Below are 15,881 nucleotides of genomic sequence, written 5' to 3'. Positions count from 1 at the left end.
TTTTGTGTTTTGACTTAGGGATGTAATTTTTACTAATGCAGTCGATCATCCTTTAACATGAATATAAATGTATTTGCATAAAGATTTCTTACATTGTATGTACTTTCACATGCTTAGGTGCACAGTATTAACATTCACAGCATTAACAATACATCCATACACAGCAGGAAGGTAGGTAAGATTCAAAGTATGAAGGAGAGGAGAAGCCAGGCTAAGATAGAAGTAGAGTCGGAGAAGTCGTGCTTTATTAAAACAATCTCACATTCACACTTTATTTCAGATATTGATATTTGCTAGTATTAATAAATAGGATTTCCTGGCAAGGTTAGAATAATAGATGCTTTAAAAACTGAATATTATAAAACACACGTTTTTTGACATGCTCACAATTTGAAGTAATGTTTTTTTACTGAGTTATAAATGTCCTGGGTCATTTGTACATACAGGTTTTCTTTGTCATCCAGGAAATACAGGCGATCTTTGATGACTGCTGGATTGAAACCCTCCTCCACTAGTTGTACTTTACGGTACTTAAAAGTTGCTGTAAGTTCAATGGCACTCTACAAAACAAAATTACATCTCTACTTATCAATGTCAGCATATAATTGTGGGAATTAGATTAGAATTCCTAAATTTAAAGGGAATCATGTTTAAAGAAAATCCATACAGCACAGAAATTGAAGCCTTACTAATAGAGGTCTAAACTATCTGCATTCATCAGATAACTGGACTGTGGAATATGTGGGCCAGTAATTACTCCGAATGTAAGAAGTGCTGTGGCCACAGGAACATTATTGAAAGGCTTACCTTACTATTCTATTTAAATGAGGCAGGAAAACACTAGTTTCCAGCTTTTCATCAGAATCAAAGGTTTTACCCAGAAAATTATTTAATAATGTTCCTGGATCAAAAAACAGCAGAATTTTTCTCAGAAAAGAACAGCAAAGAAAAGCAAGACTCATTGTACTTTACATGGGATGGCAAGACAAACCACTACCTTAACTGTTCAACTGTTTTGTTTGTGTAACCCAAAAGTTTAAAGATTGATTAAATAATTAGCATGCTAGTATCTCTTCGTTAGTCCTCTTGAATCATCTCAGTGAATACTCAACCTTTCTCAAAGGAGCAATGTTTATTTTAAATAAATAACTTGAGAAGTACAATGAGAGTGACATTCTTGCAACATTTTCCTAATTCAAGTTAAACTTCAGTTTAGAATTTCGCTATTCACTAGTAAAATAAAAATCTAAAGCCCGTCTTGAAAGACAGCTCTCTTGCAAGCTTTTGTTTGTGTGGGGATCTTTATTTTGCACAGAACAGTCTGTAGAGGGAGCTACACTAAACTGAGAACACAGCTGTGTTACTGTGCTGAAGGAATCCAACAGGAAATGTATTTTCCACCAAGAGATCTTCCTGATTTTGTATGTTAAAATGTGCCAGGTATCCTGTAACTGCTCATGCAACTTGTTTTTTTCAGGCTGAACTGAAACATCTGGGCACAGTTCTACTTTCATATTGGTAAACGACAAGAGCAAGTGAGAGACAAAAGAAGCTAGCGTAACTAGGAAGTCCATAGTCCTCATAGAAAAGAGAAAACACAATGCAGACAGACACACAAAAGCTACTTAGGAACACTGGTTTACCTTAATCCTTATAAAACGAGGTCTTGCATAGTTTGGAAGGTGATTGTTAACATGTCTGTAAGTACTTTTTCCATTAAATTCACAGTTTTCCTTTAGTCGAATACATGCCATTCCTGTTCTGCCTTCATAACCTGAAGGAACAATGACAGCAAATAACTGTAGTTCATGTACAAATTTGAACTTCAGGCTTTTTTTTTTTTTTTTTTTTTCCCTTTTTTCCTTTCTCCTATAAGTGAACCCTTCCTTCTAAGCCACTTTGGAAAACATACTAACATATTTTCCTTCAAACATCCAAGTGATCGGATTTTCTTAAGGCTTCAGCATGCTAGATGCCAAACTCCTTTGAAAGTCTAGCATCAGAATTATAGAGAGCAGACATTTTGAAAATCATCCTTCTTTCAAAAGTTGTTGGAAAGACTTTGGAAAATCAGCTCTCAGTACTCTGAAGCAGAAGTCTGCCTGCAGCAGACTTTGTGGTTTCATTTACTTTACAATAAATCATGGTAAATATGCTTGTGCTTGTTGTGCTGACAAGCTCATCCATGCAGGAAGAGGACAGAAAGGAATAAGATCCAGTTTACCATTGCTTATTACCATATGTACAATTAATTAAGCACTGCAAAAATCCAAGTACTTAAGACTTTTTACTTTTTAAATTACATACCAGGAGGGCTTCTTCCCTCCCCTTTTGGTGGCTGAGGGATGGGACACCATTTAAACACAAACTTTTTGGTGTTCCTTCTGTTTTCTGGGATTACAGGTAATGCAAGAAGAAATAGGTAATTCTTATACAAAGTTTTACGTTAGAACCATATGAATGCTTTCACAGAATTGTGTGCAGGAGGAAGTGAAAACGGAAAGTAGCACCTAGTGCTTAAAAGTAGAGCACAAGCATAAACTAATTAAAGATGAACTGTTCTTCAGTTTCTTTTGAGTCTTGTTTCTGTTTGCCTTTAACACCATGTATTGATGACACCTGGCATTCCAATTTGTTTATTAAAAAATCTATAGTGTTGAATTAATGAGTTCTCAGGTGATGCATACTATCACCTCCAGCTACATTACTAAGGTACAAATATTTCTGTCATGTAAAACATACCCCCCCCCCAATCCATTCAGTTCTTACACAAATGTAAGGTGAGAACAGGTTTGAACAATATTTTTTTTTCCATAAAGTTGTTCTATAATTAGGTATTAACAACTCTTCAATGCGGTTTTACAAGAGCATTGAGAATAAGAGCGTATCTTCCTCATCTAGAGTGTAATCTGAGAAATACATAAAGAACTCTAGACCATTGACGACGTTACCTTTCTTTTGAAATGTCTCCTGGGGCAGCTGTGTGCTTATCCCTACCACAAAGCAGCTGAAAACAAGACTGATTTAAAGAGAGAGGCTTTAATTTTAGATCAATAGATGTAGCAGAGACATACATGATTAATAAAAAGTTTATTTATTTGAATTAAATTCACTATTCTAATAGATCATCTTGGTTTATAAACAGCCTTGTTATCCTAGCCTTAGAAACACTGGGCATTTCTATTCTCATGTCTTCCACTTTTAGTAGAGGAAATAGTGAGTGGATCATAACATTAACAGAATCTCTCACATGTTGAATAAATGGTGGAAGGAAATGGTGGATGTAGGAGGACTGGCATCTTTAACACACCTTTCAATTCCAAAATACTAAATTGTCATTGATATGACCCATGTTATGATATAGCATAGTCTGGAAGCCTTTCTGGAAAAGTGTGATACCTTATTAACTTATTTAATTATAGTATAATATAATTGATTAAATTATTAACTTAATATTGTTAATGAATTAATAATTAATCTGTTATACCTGTTAATATCTATTAAGTTAGTTAATAAGGGTTCCAAAATTCCTCCTCCTCCTTAGACTACTCTAAGGACATGCAACGTATTATGCCACCTAGTCCAAACCACTTGCACAATGCAATACTCGGGATTTCAATCAAATCTAACCTTGTTTGATTTCAGATCCCTACATTACACTGTAAGAGCGGGTTCCATTTTAACTGTCCATCACAACCCAAATGCAGTGAGGAGCTAGATGGGAGTCCTGCAGATCTTGGGTAAGTGAGAAACATGGACAGGAAGGTACCTCCAAAATACAGGAAACAAGAAAGTAGACTATAGCTATCTGTTCCCTCTTTTGTCTTCCAATATTTCTGGGAATCTGCCTGTAGCAGCAGTGCTTCTGAAATTTAAAAAAAAAAAAGCAAAGAAAAAAAATCTGCCATAAGCACTTAAGAGAATTTATAAAAGTTAAAAAATTTCACAGATTTTTGAGGAGTAGAAAAAAGGCAGTAAACATGTCAGAACTTCTTGCATTCCTTCAGATTGTTAGAAAGGTGAAAAAGGGAGGAATCAATTTCTTAAGTGACGTTCTAGAAACTCAAGTCTATTTTGTTTGTCCCACTCTACAGTAATTGCAGAGCTATATTCCTGTAAAAGATACAATGTTTATATCCAAGATACTGAATCTCAAATGTTCTTCCTTTCTCCTGTTAGTAGTCTTGTCATACTAGGCTATGATTTTTTAGCTAATTAATATTGCATACATTTAAATGATGGAATGTATCAAATGTAGCTTATGAAAAATAAGCTGAAGTAGGTCTACCTATACTCTGCAGTTCAGTATATTGGTATTTCGTTAATGTATTAAAAAATTCTTTTGTTGAAATACTTGAAGTATTTCACTCATACCTGGAACAGATACTCCATATACAATAACTTCTTGAACGCCGTCAATCAGTCCGAAAACATCTGCAACTTCCGTTGTAGAAACGTTTTCCCCTTTCCACCTGGAAAATAAGCAATCAGTAGTCATGATTTCTATGTCTATTGCATATAGGGATCTCCAGTGTTTTAATGTCTCACTTTACAATGGGCTGAGCACCGAGCTTGAGGTCAGAAAGCACTTTTGCACTAGAACAAGGAGCTTGTTATCAAAAGCAGAGAGAAACATGCCACAAAATTCAGCAACGCATTCCAGATTATTCAAATCTCAGAAGAACTTAACACATTTAGTTTAATCATGCTTAAAATGGCTCTAAACAAACAAAACCCCAAAATATTACTTACCTTAGATTCCATCCTAGGCTCTATTCTTTCTGAGTTTTAAAAGTATAGTGAATTTGAAACCACAGTGGTTTTGTTCTATGAATGTGACTGGCTTCTGACTGTTCAAACTAGCATCCATTCATCACCCTAAGCTGAACCTGTTGTAGGCTCTGTATGTAACTGTGAACACAATTGATAAAATACAATAGTGGAGGTGACTTGGAGTCCTTTCTTTTTCTGACTGGTCAGAGAAATTCCTCTTTGTCAGCCAGTAGGAAATACTGAACATGGATTCAAACCTGAGAATGAGTTCACGTTTTCTCTTGTGACAAGCATTTAAATAAATAAACTAACCGGAATGTGTCTCCAGTTCGATCATGGAAATAAATGAAGTTATCATGGTCAATCACTAAAAGGTCACCGCTATTAAAATATAAATCCCCTTTTTGGAAGACATCTTTTAGTTGCTTCTTCTCTGTTTGCTGTTTTGCTCCTGCATAGCCACTAAATGGTGCATATTGGGTGATTTTGCAGATCAGTAGTCCAGGTTTACCTATGAAGAGGAAAAACATTTGTTTAAAAAGCACAGTGTAAATTGCCAAAAAATAACTAATTTTCATTACATCAGTGAAGTTTGCAGATGTTATAGAATTATTTGAGAATTTTGTCATAATCATCATCTTTTAAAATCAGTTGTGGAGGTACAGATTGAGTTTCACCTTGTCCTCTCAATTCACTAGCCCTCAAAAATGCCAGCAGATAATACAATTTATCACCTGCTTGTATTAATGCAGCAGAAAGGAATCTCTGAGATCTTGTCTGGTAAGTGGAAAATAGTTGCCCAGTTTCTCTAGACAGCTTCATAGACCTCAGTTTAAAACATCTGACTCAATAGGAGTTGTGTCTACAAAGGAAACTTACACATGGCATCAGGCATGTCTCTAGGTGACCATTGGTACGGGCTACTTCCATGTAACTCCGTTGGTGTGGGGCAGCCTTACCCCTCAACCAAAAGATTCAGTTGGATTTAGGAACCAAATATTGGGGTTCAGCTTGCTTACTTCGAATGGAAAATAGACCAAAAGGCTGCTTACTATGTTCTTCAGTCTTTCACATGCTAGAGCTGGAGTAAGTTATGAAGGGAGCAGGAACACCTGTATGTTTCTGTAAATTGAAACTCAACACCATGTTATATAGAGCTTTGCATGGTTGTTACACACTGGAGTGAATTTTATCTCTATACAAAATAAATTACAGTCTATCCCCATCAAGCCTGGGATTTTACATTTTTTCATGGGTTTCTCTCTTACATTACAGATATTTTCCATGTCTCTGCAGATCAGCAACTTAAACATTGGGTGCATTTATATAAATATGGAATATACGTGTGCGCATCCCTCCTCATCCCAACTCAAGAGACTGCATAGGGAGAGTTGGCATAGGAGAGTATGCCTATGGGGCAGACACTCTTAACATAACTAGTATATTCCTCAGCAATGAGAATTTAACACAGTTGGCAACCTGTCCACCTGTTCCCTTATGCACAGAGAAGGTGAGCATTTCTGGCCTCACAGTAATGACTACATATGTAACAGAATGCAACAAAATCAAAAAGTACCACAAATGTTTAAACACAGGTTTACCTGTGCCAATGTATAAACCCCTCCTATGAAAACTGATATTAAGATATATTATAAAAAAAAAAGTATTTTCATGTGTGCTTTCTCTATTGGCAATGGCAAAAAGTTTCAGCCACTGCTGGAAAACAGAACTGCTTTCTATTTTGCAAATGTTTCTTTAGTGGCATGTTAAGTACAAAGTCTGAGAAGAATTAAATAGTTCCTGCTAAAAGTCAAGATCTGTACTCAAAAATGTTAGCGTGTCCATTATTAAAACTAGACAAGTTATTAAAATCTATGTATACAGATGCTGCATTCCCCACTGTACTTTACCTTTCTGTTAAGCTGTATTATAATAGTATGTGATCTGTTACATATTTTCTAACTTGTATTTAAAAACCTGGCTTACTCAATGGCAATTCTTAGCATCTTTCCAGATAGAAGTGATGCAGAGATGTAATTTTAAAAAGTAAATATCTTTCTGAAATTTTTTAAAGGAGTTAAGTTTTTACCTTTGGGAACTCTTATGCAGTATCCATTTTCATCTCGGACTGGTTCATCTTTCTCTACGTCGTATTTAATCAGTTCATAGTGTAAGATTTTCTAGTGAAAATTTGCAAAATGTATACACACATGAATATTCAATCTTTGAAAAATATTTTCAGAATTATACTACATAGTCAGCTTTCTATTTAACAGGAGCCAAATTCATCACACTTCAACTCGATGTGTTGAGTCTAAATGTTCTTTTGCCTGAATTAGTGAGAGATATCTGTGCTATCTAGCATGGGCAGCTATAAACTGTACTTGGGGAGAATTTTCTCCCTAAACAAATTTATAACTGAGCCTTGGGTTCTTCCCAACTTGTTATACAAGTGGTCTGGTATATGCCCTGGGCAATACACCAAACTTCACCAAGGACAACATGCCAGGTTTTGTTGTTATTCTTACCTTCTGCAGGCAGTTTACTCTTCCCACTGCACCAATTTTTCCAGTGTAATTAACAAAAGAAATGTTTCCTTCAGTTGATGCATAAAACTCCAAAATATTAATATTTCCAAATCTTCGGATAAATTCCCTCCAAACATCAGCCCTTAGTCCATTTCCTATGGCAAGTCTGACTTTGTGATCCTGATCATTGTTTCTCTAGAAACAAGAAACAGTCATGAATTCACATTTCTGCTGAGTGAAAGCAGAATTTCTACTTCTGGAAAACTCTGAAGGAAACATTAGTCTAAAAGTATTGAGCATATTCTGAAGCAAAATGTGTGCAAACATCATTACAGTTAAGCTCAAGATTTTGATGTGGAAAAGGAAAGGAAATTACTGAGCAAGTTAAGCTATATATCTAACTGTAGTTAGTAGTTGATTTGGATGAAGACAGGAATGAGTAATTCTATGCAGAAGGTCAGAATGAAACTCAGGCACCATGTTAAACTATTTTGTTTATAAGCCTTGTGGTGACTATCTGCAGAAGAGTGTAATTTACTCTGAATTCAGCAAAACGTTTGCAGGATTTCAAATGGTGTTTGGGTGGAAAGGAAATCCCTTTTGCCAGTGCACATGCAAGATTGAGCCTGCTAAAAATTCTATTACCACACTTCAAATCACTTTTAGTAGTGCTATTAGATCTTTCTATTTACACAGTAAAGTGATAAACGCATAGTGAGGATGGCAGTCCATTTATGCCTTCTCTTAGATGTTTATATTTATCCTCAACAATAGGAAGTACTGAACTGGGTCAGCCACTTGTAATTCATAAACATATCTAACATGTTAATGAGTAACAATAGCCTGAGAGAATTTTAGCAAAATATGGAAAGGCTTTTTTGTCCCATTTCCTGCCTTTTTCTCCACCTGTTTCTTTTATTACATGATTTAGTAGTATTTTAAGGCACGAAGAGCCTTTTAAAATATATACTGGCTTCTTAACTTGGAATACTTGCTGAAAGAATAAGACTATTCTATCAGCAACAGACTGGAATGTGTATTTGTGCAGAATAAGTGTGTTGGCTCTATGTCTTTCAGGAAATACAGTGCAGAGGGCAATGCAGTAGATGGTAGAAGTAGAAGATGAGCACGGAACACTGGAATTGCAAAATGCTCTTTCAAGGAGCAATTCAAGAGAGAAATCTGGCCATTAAGACAAACATGGATTGGTCCTGCAGTGTCATATTCCCAGAAAAGACAAAAAAATGCCACAATAAAATGGCTGCAATATCTAAATACTGTAAAACTTTAATTTTATTTTGGACTTCAGTTGTATCACTTCTGGATTATTATTGCTTTTCTGCAGAATAGTCTAGAAATGGGTGTTTAAATTTAATCTAAAGAAGAAATACATTAATATATAGTCCTCTCTCTGATATTGAGAGATCTGCCATTAACATGTTAGCACAGAACCAAGCTTAAAGTAGAACAATGAAATCTGCTGAAATTCTGCATAGTGTCTAAATGACTTGCTGTTCACTTTTTATAAAATCTTTCTTTGTTGTAGATGATGCTCTGCAACACCGTACACAATACCTTAGTCTCTCATGAGGGAGACTCCAGTTGATTGGGCATTTATACATCTGAGCTTAAATATTTTATTTTTAAATTATTCACTGGGGACAGGATGCTGCTAGGATCCACATTGTCCCTCACCTTTTTTTGTTCTTAAGTCTGTATTTTCAATCTTTCTTCCCCATTTGCTTAGTCAGATAAAGAAAATTTGTTATTTAGCTGTTAATTAGTCACAGTTAATAAAAGGAGGAAAGAAGGACTTAACGATTCACCCTTAAGGTGATTTCTATAATACTTAGACTGTTCATTTGTTCTGAAATGACTACGTAAGTTAGCTGGAAATACAATTAGAAAGAAAACTATGACACATACTGAGTTTTTTTCTTCTGTGGATACGTAAAGGAAAAAAAGTGATAGCATAGATAAAAGTCACTAGCACAATAAGGAAGTTCAACAATGAAATGGCATTAGTTAAGACAGATGACACCCTGCATCAATGTGGATCTTGCTTATACTGTGAGTTCCTCATGGAAAAGACTGTCTCTCTGTTACATCTGCAATAACAGGCCAAGCTCTCTTGGCACTGTGACGGTTTAAGTAGCAATATCCATTCTGTCAAGTTCTTGCATTCTTAAAATGTTAATCCCATCTTTCTGGGAGACTTGTGCACTCAAAGTAGCATGCATGTGGCTACACAGGATCAGATATTAAGCTTATAAACCTTGCTTATGTAAAGGTGTTTTCTCCACTGCTATTGAATTCTACGTACTGACTAAAAAAAAATCGTTATATTAAATAATTGAAGCTAAGCTACCTGTGTCTATCTTAAAATCTGACCTTGGTAGATAAGCAGCCACCAATAATGAGTAATCCGTAAGACAGCCTCAAATACTACTCAACTGTATCATTCTGTGGGCTTCAAGTTCAGCCATTCATGTTCTTTTTGATTAATAGGTTACTTTAATGGTTAAGCTAAATGTCTCTGTGTGGCTAACATTACCAAACTCACCCCGTTTGGGAACTGATTTATACTTGCCTGGAAACTGTACACAGCTTTGAGATACTGGTTGAATTTGAGAATTTACAGAGTATGCCCTATGACTGTTACATTTGTGTGTGCATGTGTGCTATCAAGAAACACAACTCTATCAAAAATTAATATATTAGCTCATTCTTTAAGTTTATTTTTCTAAAAAACATTCTGTATGAAAGCAGATAATCTAGTTTTTTACTTTTTCCCCTATTTTACTTATACCAGTTGAGTATTGGCTAATTATGAATACTTTGCTAATTGGGATTTTCCATGAACTGCAGGACTGACATAAAACATATAGTTAAGGGTGGTGATAAGTTATAAGTGTCCAGTTTCTTTAACTCAGTTTAAATCTTCTCCAGCCGCACTTTTAGATTAAAACTAGTGGCCCAATCCAGAGGCTAAGTCTTCTGATTATTATAATACTTTATTTTATTAACTGCTCATTTTGGGCTAACAACTCATGAAGAAATAATACAAAGCATAGCAGAATCTTGCTTAGATACCTAATTCCTGAGGAATCCTACTGACTTCCAGTGAAGTTATTTTATATCTCTGTAACTGACATCAGAATGAAACCTCTGTATATTTGATATTTTGTACACATACATAAATGACAAAGAAACTGTGGACCTGATTCTCTATTCTGGCTTATAATTATCAAATGGTGCTAGGAAGACTGATTGATACCTACCACCTTTGTTCTTACTAAATTCTAACTGCAGTTCACTAGGCCTACCTCTGTGAAAGTCATTTTATGCAAACACATTTTTGAAATTAAGGATTAACTAATATGATTGCAGGGATCTCAGCAGGAAAAGTGCCTATGAATAGGTACCCTGTGAAGACAGTATGTTAAGTACATCTTCAGAGGGGGCACTCTTTAAATAATCATATTAACACTTTCACCTGGAGATCACCTGACTTTTGGGTTAGGACATCTTAGCTACAAAAACTTTCACCTGGAGATCACCTGACTTTTGGGTTAGGACATCTTAGCTACAAAAACTTTCACCTGGAGATCACCTGACTTTTGGGTTAGGACATCTTAGCTACAAAAACCCCAAAACTCACATTACCCAAAACACAGGTCCACTGGTTCCTAGAGAACTGCTCATTTTTGGTTTGCAGCTGGAGTGCTCATACAAGGTAAGTGTTTACCCATTTTAACAGAATGTCAGTTAATGGATTGCCATTGTTCCACTATTCAAAAGAATGATTAATTCAAGCCAAAACCTCCTTTTTTTTTTTTCCCTTGAAAAAAGTTAATGTTAGCATGCAATGAGATTACAGACCTCATTAGGAAAGGTTTTTGTTGGACTTTTTTTCCCCCTTCCCTCATGGTTAGATTTTTAAGCATAATGTAACAAATATTCCCAGTAATTTAATTACCCAAAAAAGGCAGGCAGTTAATGTTACCTGTGGCACACTGCATAGATACCGAAGCACTTCCCCAATATACTGTATCACTGTTACGTTATATTGTCTGCAATCATCCCAGAACTGGCTTGCTGAAAATCTGGCACGCAAAACAATAGTTGCACCTGTGTAGAATGAAGTAAAATAAATAAAACAGAAGGAACAATTCTTATTATATCATAAGACCATATAGAATTTCCTAGCACAACACTGTAGAAAACTTGTAGAATTAGGGCTATATAGCTTTTGGAAGTACTGTTCCTAAAACATATTGAAATACAATCCATGCTGAGTAATTGGTTTAACCTCTGTTTCTATTCATCAGAAGTTAAAGGCTATTATTGTGGATGAAACTCTGTACTAATTTACCCTAAAACTGTGCAAAGAGCTGTCATGTAAGATAGGATATACCCTGTTTGTCCAGGTGATAAAATAAAATTTGTACAAGATGAAGATCTGTGCGGGTCATATGAAAATGACAGAGAAACGAGAATGTCTCTTGACTTTTGGAATTTCTGGTAACAGAGACATACATAACCAAGTATTTCATCTCAAAGTTTGGTAGCTAGGGAAAGGCTTACTGTATCTGTGATCATATCTGTGCATGAATTCTGCACAGTAACCCGTTCATTCATACTATTCAAGTGCGTGGTACCTTTCATGATACATCCGTGGACTCCAATGAGGAGGGCAGAGCTATGATAGAGTGGTAGAGCAGTATACACAGTATCTTCCGAGGTAACATTGCCAGCATCAAACAAACCACAAGCTAGCATTATGCGTTCATGGTTAATCACTGCAGCTTTGGGAAGACCTGTTTAAAGTCAAGCGAAAAGGTGTGTAACTTCACTTGAACAATAAACATAGCAAGACCAGTCAGTTTCACAAGGGCTTAAGAAAAGATTTTCTCTCATTCACTGACACAAGTGATAGTTCCAGAGTTCAGGGAGGTATGCAGCTCATGTCTCTGCAACACACTGGCATTTAGCCTTAGGGAGGATATATCTTCCCACATGTAACTTTTAGGTGATTACCCCCCGTTAAGTGCCAAAATTCCCAATACTATGGTACCTAGGAATAGCAAGTACCTAGAGAATGAGGAATTGGGATTTGGAGAATCTAGCATGCTGAGCAAAGGGAATGGAAATGCTAAAACAGAGGTTAATCAGATCTTGCATCTCTCCTGGAATTAGGTATCTCCTTGCAGCTCCGAATCATCCTAGATGAAACTGGAATTCATACTACAATATCTCTTCTTGGTTTCCCATCAGATACAGTGGAACTGATTACTTGCTGAAACAGGTGCTAGAAGACAAAATGATGGTAGTGCTTGCCTATTCTGTAAGAACAGAGATGTTAGAGCCCTTAACAAGGATGAAGGACACCTGAGTTCTTTGCCTTCTGTAGCCCAAACAGGATTGAAATTTGTACTTACTTCCTTCCAGGGGAGTTCCTGCCCTAAGAGGCTCAAAGACTGAGCTAGTACGGAGGCATACCCTGCTCTTCCTAATGAAGCTATAGGTTTGAGTGCCTTCAAGCATTGTCTTCATCTTCATCCTTGTCACCCAGTTTCTGCTGTGGCTAAGTGCTCTTGAGGCTAGATGCCTTTATGTAGAGCAGGTTGCAGCTCCTATACCAGCTGCAGTTTTGCACAGTGGCCATGACTTACTGTATTTTGTGCTGCCCTCACTATTTTTGGTACTCTGACACCCAAAAACTTAATGGCCAGCATTTAGAGTTCATGATCCAAAGATACTGAGTATAAGGTAGGTGCCAAGACACATACCTAGGCCAACAGTGTCTCCAGGGGTAAGAGAGAGCAGATGTCTAGTGACCTTACTGGCATAAAACTTGTATGTTTAATTGGCTTTTACTTCAGTCCCTCCCCCCTGATTTAGTGCTTAGAGTCAGCCTATATTCTACATGCTTTTTGGTTTTAGATACAGATATCAAATTTTCAGTTTCTTGAGGGGGAATGTATGAGGGTAGGAATTAATGCGAAATAACAGATTCTCTTTCCTTACTAAAAAAATCACAACATTGGGAGGAACATGTGGCCCATTTTTGTGAATTTACATTACCTGTAGTACCAGAAGTATAAATGTACATGGCAGGAGTTTTAAAGGTTATATCTGATCTCCAAGACAATGGAGTAGGCTCGTCAGAAGCAGCATCTACTTTATCAAGAAAGCTCTCAACTCCTTCTGTAGCAGATGTCTTGCTTAAATAATAAACTTTAACATTTTCTTTCTTCAAGAATGGCAGTATTTCTTCAACAGATTGCTTCAGTTCTTAAAGAGGAGAGAAGTATTATAAGAAAATTCTGTATTACTCTGTGAACTATACTATTGGTGTATCAACTTTGGCTCAGCAGCTTTCATGTTTAGCTGCTGTCAGAGAAATTCATGTTCAGGTCACTTCAGGATCCAGCAGAAAGGACTGAAGAGGAACAGTGTCTCCCCACAGAACTGAGAGTGATTTGATTTGATCTGATTTTCTGCAGCAGGAACAGAATTGCAGAAGAGCAATCCAAGCACATTTCCGCTTGCCTGCAGACCCTGTGGGACTCTGAGGGAGTGTACATGTGGCATCACCAGCTCCACATTGCTATCTTCCCTCTCCACCGTGGGGAAATGCTTCACCTGGCAAGTGCCCACACAAAGTTAGGTCCTGCTTACATCACCACTATGTTTTATACATACACGTGAACCTTATCTTTCTCAAGTCCCAACACAAATGGAAGAAACACTGAAAAGCAGGATGAAGAGTGACTTACTGAGTAAGTAGTGGTACTACTGAAGCCTGGACTCCTAGATAGCTGTGTTCTGTCTCTCCCTATGCACATCTCCTACATGTGTCTTGATTAATCCCCGTTCTCCTCATATTCCCTCTGGTCTCTCCAACCAACAAGAGTGCATGATTTCATTTATGTGCAATGAGTAGGCTAACTCCCTGCATGATCAAGTCCTGTCTGCCTTTCTCTTATTGAAGTAGTTATGCAGGTCTCTCTCCTCTACCCACTGCCAGTTTCAACCAAGTTGGAAAGAATGTAGTCGTCCCTGTGGCTTTTATTTCCTTAAGGAGCTGGACAATGGGATTAAGTGAAGGTGACCAGATGGCTGGTGCAATTGCATATACGCGTTTCTTTAGGGATCCAGACTAAAAGCCTTCCAACTCACAGGCACTTTTACTTGAATAGGTAATCCACAAGGTTTAAAACGAATCCTCAACGCTGAAACATCATAATATAAAACTTTCCATAACATGTAATTTATTTTTTACCACTTCTACTTTATTTCAAAGCAAAGTATAAATTAAATATTATTCAATAGATAAATCTCTGAGGCAATTTAATACTGAAAACTAAATCTGTTACTGGAAATTACATCTCCACACTAATTGACTAGATAAAGCTAAGATCCACATCAAAAGTTTGTCTCAATTGCACAAAAGCAATAACTTTAATAAAAGCATTACCTTTTCAAGTCTGGCAGACTGCTGTTTCCCATCAAACAGTTCTGTACTTCTGCTGCAACTGTGGTCCAAAAAGCATCCTGGGATTACCATGGGTGCCCTTTAACCACCAAGCTACTCACGAAAATCTAATGAAGGCTTCTTTTAGTGAACAGGTAAGGAAGCCTCAAAATACTAGCACAGCCTAGTCTGTTTTCCTCCATTCCACCTATGCTCTCCAGCACTGCACAGGTGCTGGACACTGCAAAGAGTAAAAGCTGGCTGGGAGGAGAGTTCTGCTCTCTCTGCCCGCCACCTCGGCGGGCAACCGACAAGCCCCCCGCGGCTCGGCTCGGCTCCCCCCCCGGCCGGGGCCGGGGCATTCCTCACCTGGGGCCGCCAGCAGCACGCTGGCCGCGCTGCTCTGGAAGCAGCGCAGCAAGGACGCGGCCCTGATGCTGGAGTTGAGGCACGCCACGGCGCAGCCCAGTTTGGCGCAGCCCAGCCAGAGCCAGACGTAGGCGGGCCGGTTGCCCATGAAGAGGGCCAGGCAGCCGCCCGCCCGCAGCCCCGCGGCGTCGCGCAGCGCCCGCGCCGCCTGGCTGCTCCGCCGGTCCACCTGCTCATAGGTGGAGACCTCGTCGCCGAAGAGCAGCAGCGGCTTGTGCGGCGTCCGCCGCGCCCGCCGCGCGAAGACGTCCAGGAGCGTGCTGGCGGGCCGGCGGGCACCGGCTCTCCGCGCCCTCCTCGCTACCCGCGCCATCGTGAGGGCGAAGCGTAGGTCCTGGAAGAAGTAGGGCCAGGCGCGGCGCAGCAGCAGCAGCGGCAGGAGCAGCAGCCCCGCCAGCACCGTGCACAAGGCGGGCAGCATGCCGCCGCCGGCGCCCCTTCCCGCCGCAACCGCGGCGCCTCGAGCCGAGGGGGGGAGGCGGAACGACCAACGGCCGCGCCTCGCGCCCAGGGCACGGCGGAGAGGACCAACGGCCGCGCCCCGCGCCCAGAGAGGGGCGGGGAGGACCAACGGCCGCGCCCGCCTCCTCACAGCCCCAGGACGGCGAGCCCCGCTCGCGGCGCGGCCGCGTTAGGTGCTGACGACCCCCGCAGTCGATCCTTCCTCCCAG

At 38.8% G+C, this 15,881-nt stretch overlaps 1 protein-coding gene across 1 annotated transcript; it reads right to left on the bottom strand.

Moving 5' to 3' along the window:
* Nucleotides 1-204: 204 nt before the first annotated feature.
* On the bottom strand, nt 205-15,631 carry SLC27A2 (solute carrier family 27 member 2). The gene is made up of 10 exons (XM_052808510.1): nt 15,151-15,631; nt 13,389-13,598; nt 11,963-12,121; nt 11,308-11,432; nt 7,302-7,496; nt 6,863-6,953; nt 5,086-5,284; nt 4,375-4,472; nt 1,644-1,774; nt 205-560 (listed from the first exon to the last, which is right to left on the bottom strand). The coding sequence occupies exons 1-10, from the start codon at nt 15,629-15,631 to the stop codon at nt 384-386; spliced, it is 1,866 nt and encodes a 621-aa protein (XP_052664470.1). The 3' UTR covers nt 205-383.
* Between the last annotated feature and the right edge of the window lie 250 nt (nt 15,632-15,881).

This window comes from Harpia harpyja, chromosome 14 (genome assembly GCF_026419915.1).
Source record: "Harpia harpyja isolate bHarHar1 chromosome 14, bHarHar1 primary haplotype, whole genome shotgun sequence".
NCBI lineage: Eukaryota > Metazoa > Chordata > Aves > Accipitriformes > Accipitridae > Harpia > Harpia harpyja.
This window is presented reverse-complemented; position numbering and strand designations above follow the sequence as displayed.